The sequence below is a fragment of the Gymnoscopelus braueri genome (genome assembly GCF_963280865.1).
Source record: "Gymnoscopelus braueri genome assembly, chromosome: 3".
Lineage (NCBI taxonomy): Eukaryota > Metazoa > Chordata > Actinopteri > Myctophiformes > Myctophidae > Gymnoscopelus > Gymnoscopelus braueri.
In genome coordinates, this window is record NC_137612.1 from 23,246,663 (window position 1) to 23,271,347 (window position 24,685).

Here is a 24,685-nt window from a genome sequence, read left to right on the forward strand (position 1 = left end):
AGGACCCCTCAGCTGAGAGATAGATGAAGCAGGGACCCCCTCACTATGTTGTATAAAACTGTTGCAGATTAAACCTTTTCATAGCTTCATACACCTGTTGGACAGCCCTATAATCAGTGTTGTATCAATTCATGTTTTTGTCTATTTCAGACATTTAAACCACTTAAACCCTCAATACTTAGTAAACTTGACCTTCTTTGGCTCTGTACTTGGTTTGTTCCCTTTTCCCCTCTACACCAAACCTTTTTGCCGAAAATAGCTTGCAGCTATTGAGCTTGCAGATCAGCTATTTTTGGCTAAAGTTCTCAAAATAGGGATGCTAGGGTTCAAGTGGTTAATGTAAAAAAAAATATATATCCTATCACCCAAAGATTTGGCAGATCCCCTGTAGTAACTCTGAGGACCCCCACAGGGGTGAAGACCCCTGTTTTAGAGTTAATTATTAAGAGGTTATTCTAGCAGCTGAAATCAGTCATTCTCCCTCCTCATGCGAGCACACACACAGGAAACGAGCACACACACAGGAAACGGACCACATCGTGAATCAGGTTATTTTATCACTGAAAAATGTTGTGTAACAAATCATTTCTTTGATAAATACAGTCATTTGACAGAGCATTGTCTCATAAAAAAACAAACTCGTCACAGCCACAAAACTTTTTTTTTCTCAATAAAACAAAACTTTCCTTGACTCATCATATTTACACAATTGCATAATTCAAAATAAACACCATTAATAGCATTAAAAAAAGATAACTTAAAGAGAAGGAAATGGCATATAATTCCTCACAGGTAGTCTTGTCAGACTCATGTTTAACAGTCTTTTTCCCCTCCCAATAGTATGTACAGACCTTTGACTCTATATAAACCGGTACGGATGCAACCAACCTCTGGGAGACAGGTTTTCATTGATCTCCAGATCTAGTTCTTTAGGTAGTGTGCAGAAAGAAAAATAATAAAATCAATGACTAGGTAAGTGCTAAAAGTGGTACTGTGAGTATCAACCCACTAGAGTGCTTAGGGTAACTTTATGTCTTCCATCTGTGAAACTGGGATTGGCTATAAATAAGTTATACATTTTGGTAAATCAATTCATGGAACAGAAACAAAAAAACTGACTGAAAAGGGAAATCGATGTCAAAAGAAGCTGCCTCAGCCTTTTCTCAGCACAGGGAAACGCTTTGCTTGATGGTGGAAATTGGAATAGTGGAAAGTGAAGCAAAATAACCATCTATTCAAGAATGGCAACATACAGGCCTTTTTCTGTCCCCACCCCAAACACCAACACTAACAGTTTTACACACTCTCGCTCTCAAGTACACACATTGCCGACATGACAAAACAGCCCAAAACTAACATGTATAATAATCATAATAATAATAATAATAATAATATAAAATATGCAAGTCATTCAGATGTACCCACATTTCATGTCATGATGAATGCATTTGTTTTGCAGCTCTCCACCTAGGCACTCCAGAGAACACAAGAAAAGGATCCATAGTGCCCTTTGACACAACATGTACTTACACTCTAATGCTGCATTCACACTGGCAGATACAAAAGAAACAAAGCTAGACAGCATATTTGTAGCTTTGCATCTTTGTAGCTGAAGTTGAAACCAGCTCAACCTTTTTTGTAGCTTTTGTAGCTGTTGTAGCTTTTTGAAGCTTTTGTAGCAGCTACAAACGTCAAATGCATCTTTGTAGCTTCCTGTCGCTGGCTTACTGAAAAAGAATGATATCCTGTATCTTTGTAGCTGCCACTGTGAATGCAGCATAAGGCAGTTATGTATTTTTTCGGACTGTCGTTTTGTTGTACAACCAATGGCCTTCTGTCACTTGGGTATGCCTGTGTGGGCTGTGTCCAATAGCCTGCCAAAGGAACTGATCTAAAAGGTTGGGTGAGCATAAGATCCTAGTGCAGAGGTAAGGTGGTCATCAGTGCTGTGGTGATGGGCTTCTCTCACTCTGTCATACACACACACACTCTTTCACACACACAAACACACACACACACACACACACACACACACACACACAGTTCCTTCCTGGCTAAGAGTCTTTGAGCATGTTGATCCGTGCAAAGATCTTGAGTGCAGGTCCCAGCTTAATGTTCATGGCGCTCATGAGGTGGTCCTCCTTTAACAAGAGCAATGCCTGTCCGTCTATCTCCTGAGAGCGGAACTCATCCGCTATCTCCTGGCAACCTGGTATGGAGAAAAAAAATGTCAATAAATCGATGGAGCTTCCATCACTACTCGAGTGTTAAAGTTATATAAGCTGTCCAACACAGGCCGGCACATTTTTTGGTATGTGCCTTTTTCAATCAATGTGTTTTTTAAAGTCTGTGTGTGTATTAGTGCTGTCAGAACGTCGAATATAATTTGAATATGTAAAGAATAAAAAATCTTTTATCTTTGAATGTTGAAATTGCCATTTGAATGTTGTTTTTATTTTATTCTTTTCCTCCATAAATGTACTGAGAAACGAATCTAATGAAGACTAATTTCTCTTACTCATCAGCGCCAACGTGTACTGTGCTCGGAGGTTCCGACACACACAAGCCTATAACCAGTGAAAATGAAGAGGTATTTCCACTCACCAAACATGCAAATCACACTGTGGCGTTTATTCGACGTAAGAGGACAAACTACAGGGCCAACATCGATAGCCACTGGCCAGGCTACTGGACGCGGTGCGTCTTTTCCTCTCGGACGCGTGGTAAGAAGTTGTAGCCTAATGTTACTCTCCTCTCATCAAAAACTTTTTGTTTAGCCTGTTATTATAGCATTTGCATGTGTGCACGCAGGGGTTTATTATTGCATAACTATACATTATTTCATATAATTATATATCATATAAAATATTCAAATATTCAAATATAAAAAATAATAAAGCATTGAAATTCTAATGGGATTAAAGAGGAAAACTGACAGCACTAGTGTGTATATCCTGTTTATTGAGAGCATAAGTTGACAAATGTTGTTTCTTTATGTGCTGGCTCAAACTGTTTCCCTTTTAAGACAATAAAAGCCTTGAACCAGAACTTGGTTTAAGTGACTGACCTGGTAAAGAACGGATGAACTCGTAAACTTCTCCCACGTTCCACTTGGTGGGGTCGTTCCGCGGGAAGTGCTGAGAGAGGCCGGGCACGTCTCGAACACTGCCACCCACACCCGCACAGCCGTCCTGGTCAGACGCCCTGCTTGGCTGCCGGTGAACAGGCACCTGCACCGAGGCTAGGGCCGGAGCCAGAACCGTGGGCCCCGAGCTGGCTGCCGACAGGGGAGAAGGTGGCTCCTCATAGCTGGACATGTCCGAACACGGGCTGGACTCCCCCTGACTGGGCTGTGAGGGCTGAGGGGAAGACACAGAGCCTCCCCCCTGGGTCTGCTGTGCCGAGGGAGACAGCTTCTGGAACATACCATCAAGACCAGCGAGAGAGACAGAAGTTAGCCATGACGTAGGCAAGAATAAAAATAATTCAGGTGTCATTGCCGTCATAGCAGTAACAGCAGACTGACCGCTGTTGACTAATGATTTGGACATTATTGTCAAGTTCATTTGAAGAATTGACAGTGCACTTAAAATGCCAAGACAAAGTGCATAATCCTATTGATTCAAAGTTCTAAAACATTATTTCCTCTATGAAGGGACAAATAGCATTTGGGGACAAATAGCATTTGGTCTGGACAGTAACAAATAAAATAGGAGGTGCAGTATGTGTCGGTCGGTGGAGGGTGTTTTACCTGTTTCTTGGCCTCGACACTGGGACGGCCCGGTGCTCTTCTGCGAAAACGATTGTTAGGCTTACTCCTCTCTGGACGGAAAAGGCCTATCCGCTTTGTGCAGCCCACATTGTACCTGTTTAATATGCAAAGTATCCATGGTTATTAGGGCCTTATTCATCTCCATCCTGTAAGCATATTCCCAGGAAAGGGCTGATTGTTATAAAAAATATAAAACCAAGATGACGTACCTCTTTGCACACACCATTGAGCAGAATCTTTTGGAACCCTTGAACTTGAAGGCAAAGTCGACCCAGCCACAGTATTCGCACGTCAGCTTGGGTTCATCATCTTGGTCTTTCTCTGGTGGGAGATTTACATTACCTCATTAACACCAGCAAGCAACTCTTTGAAATTAATCAAATTACATTTTGTTTCCAAAATCAAAAATACCCATTTAACCAGCATATCATCATTTCCAAGTGATCTTCAAAAAGATGTATGCGAAATAGCAAATAAATGTACTTATTTATGTAAATGTGTTAAATGTATTTTGTTGTTTGTTACCCGGCTGACTGATGTCCTCAGGCTCCGAGTCGGTGGTGTTGGCGGTGTTGCTGACCGGGGTCTTGTCAGGGTCAGAGGACAGCTGATGGTCCAGCTTCTTTGGGCTGTCTATCAGGATGGGAAGACGCTCCACCTTCAGATGACCATGGGAAAATAAAATGAGTGATGCTCCCACTCCCCCAACAAATGCTCTTAGTATTCTCCACTGCCTAAGAGAAATATTTTTTATATTTTATTACCATTACTCTATTTCTGTATTTTATGCTTTTAAAAGCGTTTATGTATTTGAATGTCTTTTTATTCCTTATGTAAAGCACCTTGAATTCCCCTTGAGTATGAACTGTGCTACATAAGCAAACTTGCCTTGCTGTAAAATGCCTGCCCTTGGCCAAGGAACTTAACCAATGACATCAGGGGTAACAGCGGGGGTGAAAGTGGGTTGGGACGGTCCGGTATATGGCGTTCCGCTAAAAGATTCTGTGCCGGCGCACCGTACCGCTAAGAAGAGCGGGGAACTACTGATGTGAAAAGACTATATGACCTGTCTGCCACGAACGCATGTTCAACAAGAAAACACATGTACTAGTGCTTCCAAGCGTTCCAGTGTGTTTGTGTCAACATATTCTGTGCCGTTTATGGTGTTTATTTACTAAATAAACACTTTTAGTAAGGTGTTCTGGTGACTTCATAGAAATAGTACTCTGTGAAGAAAACAATTCTGTCACCAACTAGGATTTCTTAGTACTTTTAGTATGGTGTTCTGGACACCTCATATACATTATGTATGGTTCCGTTACAATTACTGTGTAAAACGCTAGTTTGCCTGGACTATTGTGCGTGCAAATTACCGGATACAGTAGGCGAGCTCTACACCGGATCAGATCACTGAGCAGTAAATCAATAAACAGCCGTGCTTGGAAAGGGTGCGTTTGATTGGCGTTTGATGTATTATTCCTGTACGTTTGATTATTGAATGCTACTCTTTGCAGGCCACACCCGAGCAAACGTACGCGCACATCCTCCCACAGCTGTCACCGCCTTTGTTTGTCTCATTCTCTGCTATAGCTAGTGTCTCATTGTGTCTCATGTTTATTTTGAAGATTAATTTGGTATTACAGCCACAGGCTACAAGAAATGTGTGATGAGAGATGAAAAAACAAGGCTATTTTTGTTTTGAGAGCCCTATTAATAAACCATTTGAAATCAAACATTAGCAGACATAAATGTAGAATACTGTCCCTGGCTGCTATAACTACAAAATATTTGTGTTTCTTATTCTTCATAAGAAAGTAAATTCAACTTTCTAGTCTACATCATAATGCATTTAGCTTACATGTCGCAGTGTACTGAACAGTGTCACTAATTTTTCACTTGCTGCTTTCAGACACCTGACATCTCTTGGCTTCAACCAGCCTGTCAACACCAGTTTCTGAGCAGTTGTTATTTTCAATATGTCAATTCAAGAGCTCAGTTTAGATGTATTAATGTTCATTGTCATGAAAGCCTGCTTACAGAGATATGTTATCAGTGCTGCTCTGGGTTTGTTTAACTTTTGCATTATGCGTGCTTCTGCATAGTTCTCATATTCTTCTCAGTGTGATGTCTCAGTGTGAGAGAGTGTTTGACGTTGTATTCCACAGCAACAGCCACTTGTTGCGGGCATTGAACGCACACATCTTTCCAATTATCATGGAATGTCTGGCCTTCGACATCAACTTGTCTTTTTTGGACAGCATTTTATACTGTGTCTGATCATGTAGTTTATGCAAAGCGAGTGGCAAAGTAACTGGCGTCTATTGTTTTGTTGTTTAAACAACAAGCTCGCTGGCAAGGACTGTGTTGGGAGACAGGTAAAGACAGCGGGAGCTGCGAGCACTGAGGTAACTGCCGTCTATCGTTATGCTAAACACAATCAGCGAGGAGGAGACAGGTACAGAAAGCGAGAGCAGCAAGCGCTGAGGGCTTACATAAATAAATGGCCGTATTTGTTTTTCTTTTTCTCATGTGGTCTGCGAGCGGTCAGTTTGACACCTCTGCCTTAGATGAACCCCTTCCAGCCACTCTAGGAGGAGCTAGCAGAGGAGAGGAGTATAGTCAGCGACAACTCATCTTCCTCTAATACAAGGGGACTTTATGTCGACCCGGTCAGTCCAAGTGCAGATGGTCAGGACCGACTTTAAAAGACACTGCGACTTTAAAAGACACTGCAAGTGATATTTCTTGTTAAAATAAGTGTTAAATAGCTCTATATTCTGATAGTAGTCATTGCTATTGTTTGTTTGTTAGGTAACAGTGGTCTACCGGTCTCTCCAGCTCTTTAGTAAACAGCAAATACATTTTCATGTTGGATATACCAATTTCATCAAATGTCTATCTATCATCAATCCATCCATCCATCCATCCAATATTGTAATGTGCATGCTTGTGCAGGTCCCAGGTGTGAATGTGTATAACTGTATGAAAACCAAGTAGCTAAAAGAAAATATTTTCTACCCATTCATAACATAAATTGGAAACATTAATGTGTCAATGTAGATGCAACTGTCAATATGAATATTACTTTAATATATTATTGTTGAATCCTCTAAAGTAGACCTAATAGATGGGCTAATTTGCTTTGAACTACAGCACAAAGTACTGAAGGTAGCATGCATTTGCATCAGACATCCAGTAGGAGGCAGTGAGTCCAAATAGAAATGACAACTAGCAGTTCAAGTATAATTGTATTGCTTGCAACTTTTGTGGTTATATAGTTTAGTGTAAACCTTTCCATAAGGGTTAAAGTTAGCTAGTTAAAGTTAGCTTTTCAAGCATGTGAACAAAGAGAGAAATGTCCAATATCTAACACAATAAGCCTTTATTAAACTAATCTATTGAATATGACAATTAAATCAAAGCGATGAAGCCAATTTATAAATTGATGGGTGGACACTTTTTTTTTCAAACCCAGAAAAAAAACAGGGATTTGATAAATATGAAGTACAGAAAGTGTACATCAGCTCGTCACCACGCCTACTCAACAGTGTCCCTTTTACATGATTTACATGGAATTCAACCTCCATGTAATTAATGACCAATTCAACCGACAGCAGCTCATAAACTCCTGGCTGTCACTACCACTGGGACCAGTGAGATGAGTCATATAGTGTACATGACAATGTTTGCACACAGACACACACACACACAGGGCTGTCACGAGTACAAATTTAAGTTGACGATTAATTGTCACTCAAATAATTGCGATTAACGATTTAATTGTGTGTTTGGCGTTGAGCATTGGAACACTCAAGGTCCTTACACACCGGGGCGATTTTTTTCATGCGAATAATACGTTTTTTTAAAAAACCTTATAAAGTCAATGCAAGCTTCCACACCAGTTTTGCGGAGCGAAAAAAGCGTCTTTTAATTATTCGGAACGAGTCAGAATTTTGCGTATATTCGCATATTCGTCGGTGTGTAACCGCCTTAAGGCTTTTAGGCTTCGTAATCAAAAATTTCACAGGGCAGATATGACAAATAACTAATATATATATATATATATATATATATATATATATATATATATATATATATATATATATATATATATAATGAATGTACAAATAAATTATTGACATATTTAATAAACTCATACATGTAAACATAGCAGAAATAGCTGATCTACAAGCTTACAACGCGTCACGCGTTGTAAGCTTGTAGATCAGCTATTTCTGCTTTTTTGATATTTGAAAATGTGTGAATGTTTTTCAACACGGAAACGATAATGACGATTATGCAAAAAATAATTGCAATTATCTAAAATAATTACGATTAGACGATTATGTAATAATTGCGACAGGTCTACACACACACACAAGAAATGTGGGGGTTGTTCAGCACACCTTGCTGCCAAAGGGGAAAAGATGTGATAGGATTAAGGCAGAGAGAGAGAGCTACTCACACACACAGGGAAGGGCTCGGCTCCTTCCTGGATGACAAAGCCCTCGATGACGTGAGTGAGGACCTGGGGCTTGACGATGGCCTGGGGTGGCTTGTTGTTGTTCTCTCCGTTCTGGGGTGCACCGGCCGGCACGCTGGGCGCCTCGCTCTCATTTCCTGAGGTCATGGCTGGAGGCGGGGTCCCAGGTGTGGCGCTCAGCAGCCTCTTGCTAGGGCCTTGTTCTTAAAGAGGGAAAAGAGCAGCACATGATGGCTTAGTTCAGCGCCTCTCAAACCTTTTCATTTCAAGGACGCCCCCATAACTCTCTGATTGTGTACAAATGGAACCACATGGGTAAAAAGGTCCATTTGGTTCCCTTTGTACGTTCAAGAGTTACAGACCTAAAAGGGTCCATTTGGAACTCCACAAGGAACCCAGAGGGTCCTCCACTTTAGAATCACTGACTTAGTTAATAACCACGGTATAAGCTACCATTTATATTCTGTGAGGCATTCACATTAGTTCTTAACTATAGGCCTGGTAATTAACCAGTGGTGGAAAAAGTACTTAAACTCCAGTAATCAAAATTTACTTGAGTAAAAAATACCAAAGTATTGGTATCAAAATGTACTTAAAGTATCAAAAGTAGGAAGTACTCATTATGCAGAATGTCCCCATTTCACAAGTTTTTAAATGTATAAAATCTTTTGAAAATAGCAGATCTACAAGCTCACAATGCATCGCATCGCTGTGCATTGTGAGCTCGTAGATCGGCTATTTTCAAATGGCCAAAGTGTATATAGGGCTGAAGTGGTTACGTAGCTGAAGTGTTCACAGAGAAAATTGTGTGCACATCCCACGCCTGCATTTAGGCCAGGTGCTGGACATCAAGGGAAGAATCAAGGATAAGAAGAAGGTCCGCACACACTGTTCAAGCTCCAAAAAAACTCACTTTTTATTTATGCAATGTTTCGACCTTCTAGGTCTTCATCAGGCAAATATCAATATAGATATATATATTGATATTCAATCAATATATAAATATTTGCCCGATGAAGACGTAGAAGGTCGAAACGTTAAAAAGTGAGTTTTTTTGGAGCTTGAGAACAGTGTGCGGACTTTCTTCTTCTTATCCTTAATGTATGTAAGTGTAACAGACCAGATACACTAACACTACAGACACGTTCATTTAATAACAACAATGAATGCATCAATAGCATAACACAAATCCACCTGCCAGAAGCGTTTATTATGGGCTTCTCTGGACATCATCCACAGTACAGATAGATTGTTTGATGAGCAAATTATAATAAATGCATGACTATCCATTCATCACATTAGACCAGATAAAAGTGTATCAAGTTGATCAATGATGCGTCCCACACACAATCACAGCGTTTCTTCGCGATGGTATTACCAGTGGTGGAAAAAGTAGGCCTACTCACATTTTTTTTACTTAAGTGAGTTTAAGTCTGGAATCCCAAATTTACTCGAGTAAAAGTACAAAAGTATTGGCATCAAAATGTACTTAAAGTACCAAAAGTAGTAAGTACTCATTAGGAAGAATGTCCCATTTCACACGTTTTCAAATGTATACAAATCTTTTGAAAATAGCAGATCCTTCGCATCGCGACGCATTGTGAGCTTGTAGATCGGCTATTTTCAAATGGCCGAAAATCCAAAATGTAGTGGTTAATGTAGATTTTAAAACAATCAAAATCCACAAAGCAACTAGTAACTAAAACTAAAGTTTCAAATAATAGTGGAGTAGAAGTGCAATATTTGCCTCTGAGATGTAGTGGAGTAGAAGTAAAAGTATTGAAAATTTCAAAAACTCCAGTAAAAAATGTTATTAAGTACAGTACTTCAGTAAATGTACTTAGATACTTTCCACCACTGCTAAAACACATAAACGAAAGTAAAACACACACAGCTGCGAGCTGAGCAATGAAAAGTCTTCTCACCGTTGGAACTTCGCGTTTCTCTGAGCGACCAAAAACATATGATCGCTCACTTGTGTTTTTAGTGATTTTATATCCAATAAACGTGAGCTTGTTTTGACGCGCGCACACAGCAGTCACACATACCGCGACACATGTGAACGAGTTCAGAGACACTTCAGATCCAGACTGCAGTCACATCATCATAACTCCATAATAACTGTGATCTCTGGTCCATTGACTGACTCCCAGGCTGGAGAGACTGGAGGAGAGACAGACTCCAGCCCTTCTCCTTCTCCAGCCTCCTACTAGACCACATGCTACTAGCGACGATGAGACTCCACCGTAACTCTATAGACTCCACACACCAGTGTTGCCAGATTTTGTGAAAGAAATAAGCAACAAGGTCTATGAAAACAAGCCCAAAAGAAGCAACAGGAGCACTTTAAAGGTTTAAACTTTAAACCTATATACATCGGATATTTGAAAATAGCCGATCTATAAGTTGTGAGCTTGTAGATCTGCTGTTTATTTTTTTTCAATCCTGGAGAATTTTTTTTTTTTTTTTTGTGTTAAAACATTTCAACACAAATCTTGTATGGGGGGGGGGGGGGGTCCCTGGGATAACGTATTTTTTCGATGGGGGGTCCGTGGACAAATGCATATTAATTTGGGGATCCTTGACATGAAAATGTTTGACAGCCACTGGTTTTAAACAACATAAAGAAACAAGCCCAAATAAGCAACTACACTTTAGATACCAGCCCCCAAAAACCGCAACCGCCAATCAAAATGTACAAGCAACTTTACAGAAAAACAAGCCCAAAGTTGCTTATAATAAGCGGACATGGCAACACTGACTCCACTGATCCCATTGCCCGGAGGGACGGCGGCGCTGCGACTGGCAGCTCGAGCAAGCCCCCAGAGTTGCTGAGAAACATTGAAGCTGCCACCCCAGTGGCCAAAGCTGGAACTGCAGGCGGGGAGAAATACATGCACGCGCAAAACATGCTGAGAGATATTTATATATATATAGATATAAATATGTAAACATATTATACATAAACACATATGCATTTAGTTATACATAGGCATCTCGAGTGTATTTAATAAATATATCGCGTTCAATCCTTGACACACGGGCTGCCGTAGAACGCAAAAAGGACACTAGTGCGCATGCTCATAACTCTATGGGGGTACAAAATCAAACCAATAATTCTATTTCCGGCAGGTTTCCGGGTGCTTCAAAACGCCACTGAGCACATTCATTGAAATGATAGCTGGGGGCGGGGCAATCCGCCCTCTAGTTATATTATAGAGCGTCGCAGTTCCCGCCCACTTCCTGTTTTTTTTGGTGCCGGAAGAAAAAACTCAATGCATTTTTCCATTGACATTTCCAAAAATATTTATATCTATTAATTTAAGCCTCGAATCAAGCCATCACGAGATGACATGAATCATGACCATAAAACGTTTTTTTCTGTGATTTTTTTTTATTTTATATTTAATTATATGATATACTATTTAATAAATACCCTTTGTTTTGCCGTTTTCAACAACCAAAAAATCACAGAATCAAACGTTTATGGTCATGATTCATGTCATGTCATGATGGCTTGATTCGAGGCTTAAATTAATAGATATAAATATTTTTGGAAATGTCAATGGGAAAATGCATTGAGTTTTTTCTTCCGGCACCAAAAAAAACAGGAAGTGGGCGGGAACTGCGACGCTCTATACCTCTATGAGCTCGAGTCTTATTTCGTCGAACGATGGTGTCGCGCGTCGAAAACAGGCGATTCTACTACAAACTGGAGCTTGTAGATCGGCTATTTTCGGCCACGTGACACCGGCCTACGATGGAGCATAAATACAGCGGTTACATAATAACCACAAGCGATGATCATCAGTGAAGCTGAAGCACCACCTCCCACACATAGCTAAATAACATCATTCCTCAGTCATTACTCGTCTGCCATTTGAAAGTGTCTTTGTTAAAAGAAAGCTGTGGGCTAGGCCTGTGAACAAGTCACATAACAGTCGGCATATCCATTAGTAAGCTATATTAATTTAAATCCCAGAAACATTGACTTTACCCTTCTAGAGTTAGACTAGAGAAAATGAAAATACTGTACATGATTTGTTAGTTACCATTATAATTCAGTGAAATAAGTATGAAATAAAAAGAGGGAGTCAGTGATCTTCATTCTTGAAAGAGAAGAGGAGGTGAAAGAGAGAGACTACTCTCCAATTTTAGATTGTGTTCATCCTCCAAGTATGACGTGAATATATATATATATATATATATATATATATATATATATATATATATATTCACATATCACACAGTATGATTGGAAAACCAGTCAGATTGAAAAAGGTGCAGTCCTTTTCACAGAGAGGAGGCGCGCCGTCTGAACGGGACTTGAGCCACGAGAGGCAACGCCGAGCGAGCTTAGGCGGGCGAGTCGCCGTGCTGAGCGTTGCGAAGTCACCTTCAGCCGACTCAGCTCCGTCCAAGTTATGTCTCAATAAGGACAGAATCATAAATCATCGCCCCCCCCCTAGTTTCGGTACCTCCGAGACGTAATTTCTTTTTTTGATGGGGGGGCCCTCGCCCAGCCGCGGAGGAGCGCACGGCGGGAGGTCAACTCGAAGAAAACAACCACTCCTTTTTCAATCTGAATGGTTTTCCAATCATACAGTACCATTATGTACTACTAGTGCAATAGGTCCATGCAGCAGCATGCAAGAAGGCCTGGAGACCTGCTTAAACAGTAGGCTACTGTATATAGATCTTCAAAGAAGACTGTACAATTTATTCTGTACCATCACCTCAGTAGTCAACAGGGTGGGAGATTAGCACCAGACACACATGCTGGTAAATGTAATGAGAGCATTTGGACAGGTAACCAGCCATTATGCAGAGGTTCTTATAAAATAAATACATGAAAGTCATTAAAAATAAATAAACATTTGATTTGCAAAACAATGAAAATTATTGGTGTATCTATCAGCCACTGTGACCAACAGAGGAAAAGGTAATGTCCTGCTTTCAGGATGTGAGTGTACACCCCCCACATATTGGCCATATACACCATTCTGTGGCGTTGAACAGTATTTAATTTGACAAGAAATAAGAGTATATACCTGGCCAACAGTCTGAAGGACAGACAGTCACAGTAGAAACAAGCTTTCTTCACCTAAAATGGACAATATCCGCTTGTACTCTGTGAAGGTATCATAATTCCGTAATCATACACTACCTTATCTCTGCCACACTGTCTTTGCATAAGACACGTCACACAAAAGAACAATTTTAATCCCATTCTCTGAGCCAACCAGTCTACCAAATGTGCATAATAAGCGAGAAGTGCAGCAATGTAAAAAATAAGTTCTACTGACTCTGCAAAATGTCTTGGCATTTTGTTACTGATACTTGCAGTTGCAGTCTTTAAAATTGCATTAGACCTAACACAGTTCCTCAGGGCATGCATCCTCGTTGTACAACTTGAATATGCTTTGCTTGGGCATTTCAATACACTTATAGAGGTGCAACAGTTAATCAAACAAATTGATTAAAAAAATAGCTGATTTTTAATAAAAATAAATTTTGGGGGACACTTTTTTTTTTCCTTTCTTCCAGAATGTAAAACAAAATACAGAAAATGTATGTACGTGCATGTTGTGAACATGTACATTGACTATTTTCAGTATTTTTGCACAGCATCGTTGTAGTATGAAGTATAAAATAGGACTTAAGTGGTTAATCAGACTAATCAATTTAATTGATTAAAAAAAAAAAAGTATAAAATGTGTTTCTCAATAATTTGATTAATTGAAAAAATAATCAATTGATTTGAATAATCACTAAGAGAACTTCATTTTGTTTATTCTCAAGATTGTCACATAAGATGCCCCCAACATATGCCATTACCAAATCACACTAGTATACATGTCATGGGATTATGTAAAATTGAACAAATCAATCAATCTGATTTATATAGTGCCAAATCACAGCAAGTTGTCTCAAGACACTTTCAAGACCAAATCTTACATAGACCCAACACTTTCCCAATGAGCAAGCACTTGGTAAAGGCAGCAAGGTCCCATAAATGAGTGGTCACAGGTTTGATTCCCACATCAATCCATTAACCATACAGTATGGATGTTACACAGTACATGCAGGAAACCTGTCAATCTAGGAAAAGCAGAAGGAGTAGTGCTTGTTTTTCAGCGCAAGACAGAGCATCAAGGCTTTGATGCTGCCGGCTTTGATGCTGCCGCAGTACACAACGAGTGCTTTGCTCAGCTGTTGTTGTGACTCATTAATTACGTTAAAATGCAAAACTTTTTTCTCTTTTCTTTTTGTCTGGTTAGTGTCAGGTTGTCAGAAAACTGTCCCAGAAGAAGGGTTTTTTGGAAATGAGTAAACAAAACAAAACAAAAAACGAAGCTGTTTTCCAACCAATTCCGAGGGAGGGAGCGTTCTTTTCGTGCGGTAGCCCCACCCGGCCGCATTGACAGACACACGTCTTCTGCTTTTCCTAGATTGACTGGTTTCCCACATGTTATGCACTGTAACATATATTCATTGACCAGGGTCCCCCAGGGGTATACAATACACTTGGTCTGTTCCTTTTTCCCCTCGACACCAAAACTCTTTGCTCAAAATAGTCAAGCTTATAACTTGAGGTTGTAGATCTGCTATTTTCGCCAAATGTTTGCGTATTATGACATGCCCACAATAGGGTTACTTGGGTTTATGTGGTAAACAGCTGTCTGTCCGGTTGAGGTATCCTTGAAGAAGACACTGAATGATCAACTGAATCCAGATCATTCAGTGAAGACACTGAATGATCTGGATTCAGTTGCTGGATGAAGAGCACCAGCCAAATCCCCCAAATGTAAATGTCAGAGACAATACTTACTGAGGCTACTCCCAGGAGGCTAGAATAAATGTGTTTCTACTGTAAGCACAGCACAAGAAAAGAAAACAAGCCTCAGTTACATTTCTTCATCAGCACAACTCAAGATAAAAAAAAGTCTTGAAGCAGTATAAAGTATTAAAAACTGGAGAGTACCAAAAGGAAAATAATTCTGCACTCTCTTTTTTCCATCTTTTTCTTATAGCAGTACACATTTTGGCAATTAGACCTGACTGACTGCGTTTTATCTAAAACGTAAAAGTGTAAATATTTGACTCACAATGGTGCACTGGCACATTGGTTTAAGGTTTTAGACCATGGTAAAAGCTACCTACAGAACACAAAAGTAGTGAAACTGCTACCAATCTTAATATTGCACAATGGTGAAGTAATTCGGTTGAGCTGGCTTCATGGCATTCAGCCACTTGCCAACGTTTGCTGCACGGCATGTTGGAATCCAACCTCGTTTCTTGTGTGAAGTTACCACTTACCACTTGGAATGCTTGAATCAGCCGAAACCTTTGCACCTAAAAGGACTGCTTGAGTTTGGACATGATGGGAGGCAGCGGTGTGTTTCATTCCGGCATTCTATATACTTAGTAGAAAACCAAAAATGCTGATGTGTTACCTTGTGGCTGGACAGCTGGCGTGGCTGGGTCAACCTTGGGCAGTTCTATAGGCTTGGGGGGTTGTGGTGGAGAAGGTGTAGGCTGCTGCTGCTGCTGTTGCTGCTGTTGCTTCTGTTGCTGCTGCTGCTGCAGTTGTTGTTGTTGTTGCAGCTGCAGTTGTTGTTGTTGCTGCAGTTGTTGTTGTTGTTGTTGCTGCAGTTGTTGTTGTTGTTGTTGTTGTTGTTGCTGCAGTTGCTGCTGTAGTTGCTGCTGCAGTTGTTGTTGTTGTTGCTGCTGCTGCTGCTGCAGTTGCTGCTGCAGTTGCTGTTGCAGTTGCAGTTGCTGCTGTTGCTGCGGCTGTGGAGCTGGGATGGAACACGTTTCTCTGACCACCAGTGAGGTGGGCTTATCTTTATTGTCCTGGACCAGTCGAGAGGCCTAGGCATGCATCACAGGAAACAAAAGGCCAGTAGAAAAACACATGTAAAGATAAATTATGCCAGAACATAATGCAGACATAATGCAAAGACAGATAAAGTGTTAGTCTCATGTAGCCAGACGAACAGAGATCTCTTCCTACCAATACATCTTGTCATCTAACATCTAAATTTAATGTAGGGGCCTGGGCTAGACAGCGGAGAAAACATATGCTAACAAACTTATACCCACTGCTTTAGAAACAAATCATATCACGTCCCTAATTTGAAGGAACGCTCTAAAGTCTTTGCAATGGTTCCACAGAGTTCGAGCCCATTGAATTTAGATAGTCACCAGACGCATCGGTAGGCAGAAATTCACAGATCGATCGTCGGCTACGCGAGACTAATCAGCGGATGACATTTTCTTGTAGCAGACCTCCAAAAAGATAATTTAACAGTCTATGGATAACCATTGAGAGAACACAATTTTGCAGCAGGAATCTACACCTGAGTTTGTTTGAGATACAATATAGATCACAGGGATCAGCCGGATCAGCATTAAAGCATATATCAGGTAGGAACGTTTGTGCATTCCTACCTGTGATGGTACTGTATAGTGGCCAGTATGCAATCTAATTGAATTCCACCAGTGCGCTAATGCTGTATGCAGTAATATTGCATTATCACATGCTACACTTGTGGTTTTGGTGAGTAACTATTTACCGTCGGCTGTATCTGAAGGTTGATGGCGGTAAGCTGGACAGGCTGGGCCTTGGCGTGACTCAGGGTGGAGTGGAGGGCATGGGGACAGAGTGAGTGGAAGATGGTGGCTTGCTGGCTGGGTGCTGATGGCTGGTGGGGCGCAGGCTTGGGCAGCACCGGGACTGGGTGCTGCGACGGCGGGATGGAGGCCGTTTGTAGCAGCTGTCCCTGGGTCCTGAGGGCAGCAGCTTGACTTGGTTGCACCACAAACTGCTGCTGCTTGTGGACCAGAGCGTGGGGTTGAAGCTGGGGGTACGCTGGGGACAAGAATAGGATGCAGATGGTAATGACAGTTGATGTAGTGGGTAAGACGCTTTCCACCAGAACCATGTACAGTACGAACCCCAGTCCAGTTACCCTACAATGACTTCGTCCTCTCAATGTTATTATTTCTCAGAGGCCGATCAGAGGCAGATTTCTTGTGCACGCTGCAAGTAGGCCAAGGAAGTAAATCCCTCAATATCTTTCACATATTGTGAATATACATTTTATGTTGTGTGTGAATATTTTTCACATTTTGTGACTTCATATGCACCATCCTTTTCATCAGTCCTGCCCAAATATGGAGTTCCACACTGACATCGTCCCCGTGGAGTCATCAATATGATGTCAGAGATTCTTTGGCAGGGATATGCGCTCTCCCTCTGTAGTTCCAACTTCATTTCACACAACTGATCTGAACCCCGGTGTTTTGGGGAATAACCCCAAAAGGTTGGGGTTAATCTGAAACTGTATTGTGAATGTGTGGTGTTTGTGTTTGACAAGGACTCACAAGCGCACACACACAGGAAATGCAAGGTTGGGGTTAATCTGAAACTGTACTGTGAATTTGTGGTGTTTGTGTTTGACAAGGACAAGCGCACACACAGGAAATGTATTGTATTCTCTTGTATAATTCATGCGTTTGATTTCACAGCACATCATCAGCACAATTACCAACAGACAATAAAATCTACTTTCATTTTCGACACGGAGGTTTAGAGCTGATGATATTTTCATCTGTAGATTACTGTTGCAGGTGGCCCAATATACTGGTTTGACTATACTGTGGCAATGCCATTGGAGCAAACTGCTACTACTGTGGCTACAAAGATTACAGGCTTTTCCAGTTGACAACATGAACATAGTGCTGCAAGACTAGAAAAGCAAGCTTGTGGGTGGAAATCAGAGGCCAACCACAACCCAAGGCAGCGTTCGATTAAATGAACACTTAATGTGTTTTGCAAAGCCAAACATGGGATGAAATAGTTTATTTTGCTGTTGCAATAATAGTAATTTTCAGTCCGTTTTTGATATTCTTTACGGGAATATTTCAGCCAATATAATTACTGTCTGGCAGCCCCGCTAGCAGCCCATGTATTGCTCCGTAAACCCAAACACAAGGGTTCCATCCTTACACTACAGCAAAATCTTTGGCTTTAGGGTGGAAAGGCCAGGTGGTGTCCAAAATCATGATGGTTAAATTCTCTTCTTTTGTGGCAATCCTATTAGTTTAATTATATATTTTGTGCAAGTAAAATGTTTGGCCATACACCCCATCGTCACTGCCAACCTCCTGGAATACAGCTATTTTGATTTGTCTAAAGTTGTATGAAAGTAATTGGATGTTCAAATGGCATAGTGGACGGACAACACAGTAGCTTCTCTAGTTCACATTGCTCTTGGTGCACTTCATATTATATTTCAGGATTGTGTAGTAAGACGCTCATTACTTCATATTTATAGCCCATTTCAGTATAGTTCAAACAGTCCTCAAATGGTACAGTGAGACCCTCATTACTTCATATATCACAGGGTGGTTCAAACAGTATAGTTGCTGAAGGAAGGGACTAGGTCTCACCTGTGACACCGGTCTATGCTTGCGGTTTGTGCATGTATGCAGGCAATATCTGAACGAGACTCTGTGTGTGTGTGTGTGTGTGTGTGTGTGTGTGTGTGTGTGTGTGTGTGTGTGTGTGTGTGTGTGTGTGTGTGTGTGTGTGTGTGTGTGTGTGTGTGTGCGCGCGCACGTGTGTGTGTGTGTGTGTGTGTAAGCATGCGCGCACCGTGTTGAAGCTTCATGAAGCGGAGACATTCCTTTCCTCTCAATAGTTATTGTCTCCGCCAGGCCGAAGGCATGGCGAGAGAGTATGTTTTACCCCTTGTCCGTCCGTCCGTCCGTCCGTCCGTCCGTGTGTGTGTCCGTGTGTCCGTCTGTCACCAGCTAATCTCCGGCACCGTTGGCCCGGTCGCTCCGAAACTGTGCACACACTCTCCCTGGATGCCAATTCAGAACCTCTGCCCCAAATCTTTCACATGGGCCTGTTATAGCGCCACCAGGAGGCCAATTTGTGCAAAACCCATTTATTTATATTACTCCTACAAATTTTATCCAAACGTCATGCAAATCGGTACACAGTATTACTATAGTCATGTGATCAACACGGATCTGTCCGATTTCCCATATTCCATCCTCATTGCCTAAGGTTGGCTTCCAAAGTTTGCAGGATTGGTCCGTTTTGAACAAAAAGCCTCAAAGTATACACACAGCTTGGGATTTCCGTGAAATTTCACACGCACATTCCCACTAGGCCGAGGAAGAAATGCCACCCTTCTCACATTGGCCTGTTATAGCGCCACCAGCAGGTCTAATTTAGCAAAACACATTTTTGGAACAAAATGCCTCAAATCATGAATGCAGTGTCAATGCAAGAATAAATGGCACGGTTGGCACCCTTTTCACATTGGCCTATTATAGCGCCACCAGGAGGCCAGAATAACGTACCTGACCTGGCGGAGACCTGTGCTCCGGGGAGCACTTTTTCTAGTTCATTACTTAATTTGATTGGTTCAGGCAATGTCACAACGCCATGGCCGACTCTCCATATCAGGACAGTTTCTCATGCGATATCGGTGTCAGATCGCTCGCTCGCTGGCCGTCAGGATGAGGCGTTAAGTTAGGATGGCAGTGGCACTAGAGGAAAGTCCATGGGTCAACAAAATCAGAAGGGCTAATCCTCCGGGGAGCATGAAGTTGCATAATAATGTCAATCAAGACGTCTTGCTTGTTGGGACCAATGTGTTTATTTTACCCTCCCCATCACTACATTTAAAAAAAGGAAAACAAAGAAGGAAAATACCTGTTTTGAATCGTGCACCGTTTGATGCCATACACATCATTGTCCAACCCCAGTGTATCAGGAGCAGAATATACAAAGGCTTTACGAAAACAGGAAAATACAGTGGACGTCTGCAAAAAGGAACTTGTTTAGTTGCTAACCCGTCGGCCGTGTGCCCCTTGTTGACAGAATGTAATATTAAGAGCTTGTTGAAAGCTGTGCGGACAGGCTTGCTGCTGCCGTTTTGGCCCTGGTTATTACTCATAAACCCTCTCAAAGTGTATCTATCACCGCCTGTCAGCACCGGGCTAGCACAGACAAAATGACAACCTAAGCCAATGACTTCCTGCAATCCTTCAAACGAGGCTCATCAATCATACTTGAATGTACAGTGTGTGTGTGTGTGTGTGTGTGCGTGTGTGTGTGTGTGTGTGTGTCTGTAAAAGAGCTCCTGAAAGTGTCGAAAGTAGCCCCGGGGTGAGTACACTCACAGGACCGTCTGGGGGAGAGAGAAACCCACTGCACAGCCAATTGTCTATGACATACTATACAGTATGTAGTCAGTGGTGAGTCAGTGGGGCCCCAATTCTTTCGCTGCCTCCTTCCTTAACCCATTCAACCTGGGAACGGCATCTACAAATGTCTTCTAAATCCTAACAGTTTTCTGAAAAAACGTATGTTGCTATATATATCAGTGGTTCTCAAACTTTTTCATGTCAAGGACCCCCAAAATTACGTATATGTATTTGGCATCTGAAAATATTTTGTTCCAGGGACCCCAAGAAGCAAAGATTTGAGTCAAAATTTAGAAATATATATATTCATAGATTTGCACAAATGTTCTCGATTTGTCAAAAATACCAGATTTACAAGTTCATAGAGCTTGTAGATCTACTATTTTTGAATAGCCAAAGTATAAAATAATGGTTATAGCTTAACTCTAAAATGACACAGATGAGTTCCCGGATTGAATGGGTTAAGAGTCTCTCAACTCAACCAAGCAGGAAACCGTGAGGACGCATTTAGTCATTGTATACAAAGGAATGGTTTTGGACACACAAGGCTACCCAACAGCGACTATAATATATACGTATGTAATATATATTTCTTCTATTGTAATTCTTTCGAAGGGATGTTCAACAGGAAGCTCTCGCAAGCGCTAGCACATGTCTCAAGCACTATTAGCACATCAGCAGCATGAACTCTCCTGCCCAGGGATAAACAGTAGTGTTAGTCAGATGACTAGTGTGAACACAACAGTGTGTGCTGCCGTGCCATTAACACCCCCATTTTTTCCCGTCCGCCCGCGCCCACCAATCTGGGGATGGATTACCGCCAAATATGCCAGCGCTTGTCTCCCAGACCACCCTCTCTCCCTTCCCTGCATGTTTTGCATTGGGACAGACTCCATCTGGTTTTGAAGACTTTCCTGTGAAGCGCCCACCGCCAACCACAGTATGTAACCCGCTATGGAAAATGTAGACGGTTTCTGTCCAGGCAGAGGTGCATGTCTTTAGCCCCGTTAAATGTCATGGGACCTGGTGGAAAAGTGTTTTTATTTTCATGTGGTGGGATGCAGTGGAAACCACATACAAGGAATGTGGGTAGCCTACGGTATTGCAGACGGGGTGGGCCTGTGGCTAGGTTGTGCACATTTCAGCCCACAGGGTCTAAAAATGGCATGGCTTCCCTGTGGATCTTTGACATCATGCTGATGATGTCATATTGATGAAGTCACTAAGTCCCTAGGGTAGGTACGCTCACAAACATGCAGTAATCCTGGTCTCTATACTGCCTCCCCCTGGTCAGCCGGGGAGCCTGATGGAGGGGAAAGGAACTGGTTGGAATAACGTGTTCCTTCCTTCCACGCGCTACGTCCTACCGGTGAAACTCCCCCCTGTCAGGTGATAAGAAGCGGCCTGCTCACTCTTCATGCATTGAAGGAAGCATGAGCTCAGTTCGGGGCTCTCCCCAGGCTGGCAGAGGGAGAGTAGCACCCAGGATTACAGCTTAGGCATTGGCACTGGGTGAAAAAATTGGTTACAAAAATCGTGGGATAAAAATGTAAGTAAAAAAAAATACAAACTGGTGTGTCCCCTCACACCAGTTTGACATCAGAGGGAAACATGGACATGAGTTCACTGATCTGAGCTCACTCTTTGTGAGACAAACAAAAACAATCTCCTTCTTGCCTTCGTCCTGGCTGAGATAACAGCAGCAATGGAACATCCACTGTCCAATCAAAGGAAGCATATGCTTGAGGTGACTGTAAACACATTGCGTGCTGTGAATTCTTAACCAGGGGAATACTGTAATATGCCGTACTGTAGGTTAATACAAGTGTGCTACGAGGGTATGCTAGCCCTAGAAATGCAACAGTGAAAAGTAGGAACATTAAGATTGTAGAACTGGATGCAATAGACACGTGATGTGAATTATATGTTCTCTCACACACACACACACACACACACACACACACACACCCACACACACACACACTTAACTGAAAATGGTACCCAATACCCTGCTTGATACTTAGCATCACGGGTTGGAATTGGGTAAGTTCCTGCAACATACTAGCATCATGGAGGGTGTAGTTATACATCAAGCAGCCTCACACTAAGGAAAACAAGAGATAGGCTCCTGACCTATGGGCCACATGGCTCGGGAACCATTAGTTCCCAAGGCTATTTATTTATATATAGATTTATAAAGGAATTGAAAAAAATGGCCGACCATATTGGACCAAATCATGTTGTCCAAAAAAAGCATTCTTAGGGGTCCCAGAGAGTTTTATAAAATGTTGGCCATTGTTAGTATATTTAGAAATTTAGTAGCATGGAGGCCTAGAGTAGGAGGTTAGGGTTAGGTTATTAAATTGTCCTTCAATATGAAGCCTGACACTAGCATTCCATCTGGGACACTGACTGGACTAATACAGTAGGATGGTTTACACTAGAATGAAAACATAAACAGATGCTTAGGGAGAATAATAACATCCATCAATCTGCTGGGTCTTCCGAACAGAACAGGGGGATTTCTAAAACAGTGTGCAGACCGGATACAAGAACCAGCCCTCTCAGTGAATCTCAACAGCTTTCTCAGGCCCCTTAATGAGGAACAGAGAGGTCTAGGAAGGAGAGGAAGAGAGGGAAATTAATTTAAATGCTATTCCCCCCTCAAGGCCTTGGGATTAAGGAGTGGAGTGACTCATGCCCCTACGCCCACACACATACTTATATACAGTAATATATGTATTATACAGTATACACACATACACAGTATATAGATACCACCACAGCATGTACACACAATCCCATAGCGATGTGTCTGTAGGCCTGTGTATTTATCTGTTGTTGTCTCTAGGAGAACACTCTACATGTTCCCAATGGGCTTTTAAACATCCCTGGAAAATCCCAGAGTTTCCACATTCTCACCATGGCCACTCACTGCCTTGGCGTACTTCTTCAGTGTGACACTTTCTATCTAGACTGAACGAGGAGGTTAATAGCAAACACAGCCTATATCCATCCACACTAAATGTGCTTTAAAAATCAAAATAACATTTATGTAATCAATGGTGTTAGCCCTCTCTTTAGGCACATCAAATCAATGTCAAAGTTCAGAGGAAATACTCTGCATGTAAAGAGCAGCATATGAATGGTGGTGAGACAGCACACTACCAAGTGAATCCCAGTTATAAACGAATAAAACCACTTGAATCCGAGCCAGAACTAGAAACGTCTAGGTCCATGAGGCAGTTTTGGAAATGTTTTTATATATATATATATATATTCCTTGGCCTATTGGGAGTGTGAGGGCAAGTTTCAAATAACCCCGACAGGATTATTAAACACGAGGCGAAGCCGAGGGGATTAATGATCCTGAAGGGGGTTATTTCTAAACAATGACCGGCGCGCCATCAATTATCCCGCTTATTACACGGCTACTTAATAAATTAATTAATAAATTGACCCAAAAGTAACAACAAAACGAAGCATTTCCTTGCTTACTGTAATGAAAGTATTCCATAAGTGTCCAGCGCAACACAGTCGCCTCGGATAACAGGGAGGTGTTGATAACATTTTCAGTTACTGCATTTTCAAAAAACCTTCTTGAGAGCAATGTTTAGTTGTAAACGACATTGCGCGTTTGTTTACATGGCTGCCGTGTTGGATACGGCAAAAAATCAAGCAGCGCAGCAGGTGCTCTGAGCCTTTGATTAGACAGCGGTCTGTTATAGAGCTCGTCGGTCATTATTCAGAAATAACACACAGCTGAATTCAGTGATTGACCGCTGAATTCAGTGATTGACCAATCAGAATCAAGCATTCAACCAAACCGTGTAATAAATATTCATAACAAAAGCATTGCCTGCCTTCCCACATTTTTTCTTTTTATAATCATGTCCAACTTCAACCTGGCAGCTGATGGATGCAGTTGCCTGCAGCTACATTCATGAGCCAACATGCAGACAAGCCATCACTCTGTGTAAATCTGTGCCATTTAGCCTATGAGGTGGTGCTTTTTGGGGGCTTTGGCAGTTGTTGCATGCTGTGGGTGTACATTGTAGGGTGCTGCTGGCTTTGGCCTGCAGATCAAAATGCTAAAGAAACACAATGAACCATACAGTGGAACAGCTGCCTCCCAGTCCGCTCCCTAGTCAAGCAAAACGATCCCCCTCTGTAGTCTGTGGCGGTTGGAATAACCCATT

General features: G+C 41.7%; 1 protein-coding gene across 1 annotated transcript in view; it reads right to left on the minus strand.

Annotated features, from left to right (window-relative positions):
* Positions 1-539: 539 nt before the first annotated feature.
* phc2b (polyhomeotic homolog 2b) overlaps positions 540-24,685 on the minus strand; it is a 58,772-nt gene continuing 34,626 nt past the window's right edge. Inside the window, exons 8-15 of the mRNA XM_080422034.1 lie at positions 16,835-17,130; positions 15,713-16,130; positions 8,238-8,458; positions 4,298-4,430; positions 3,982-4,093; positions 3,752-3,866; positions 3,068-3,416; positions 540-2,209 (exon numbers count right to left, since the gene is read on the minus strand). Coding sequence (XP_080278160.1) covers positions 2,055-2,209; positions 3,068-3,416; positions 3,752-3,866; positions 3,982-4,093; positions 4,298-4,430; positions 8,238-8,458; positions 15,713-16,130; positions 16,835-17,130 — 1,799 coding nt within the window. The 3' untranslated portion in view covers positions 540-2,054. The remainder of the gene's footprint in view (positions 2,210-3,067; positions 3,417-3,751; positions 3,867-3,981; positions 4,094-4,297; positions 4,431-8,237; positions 8,459-15,712; positions 16,131-16,834; positions 17,131-24,685) is intronic.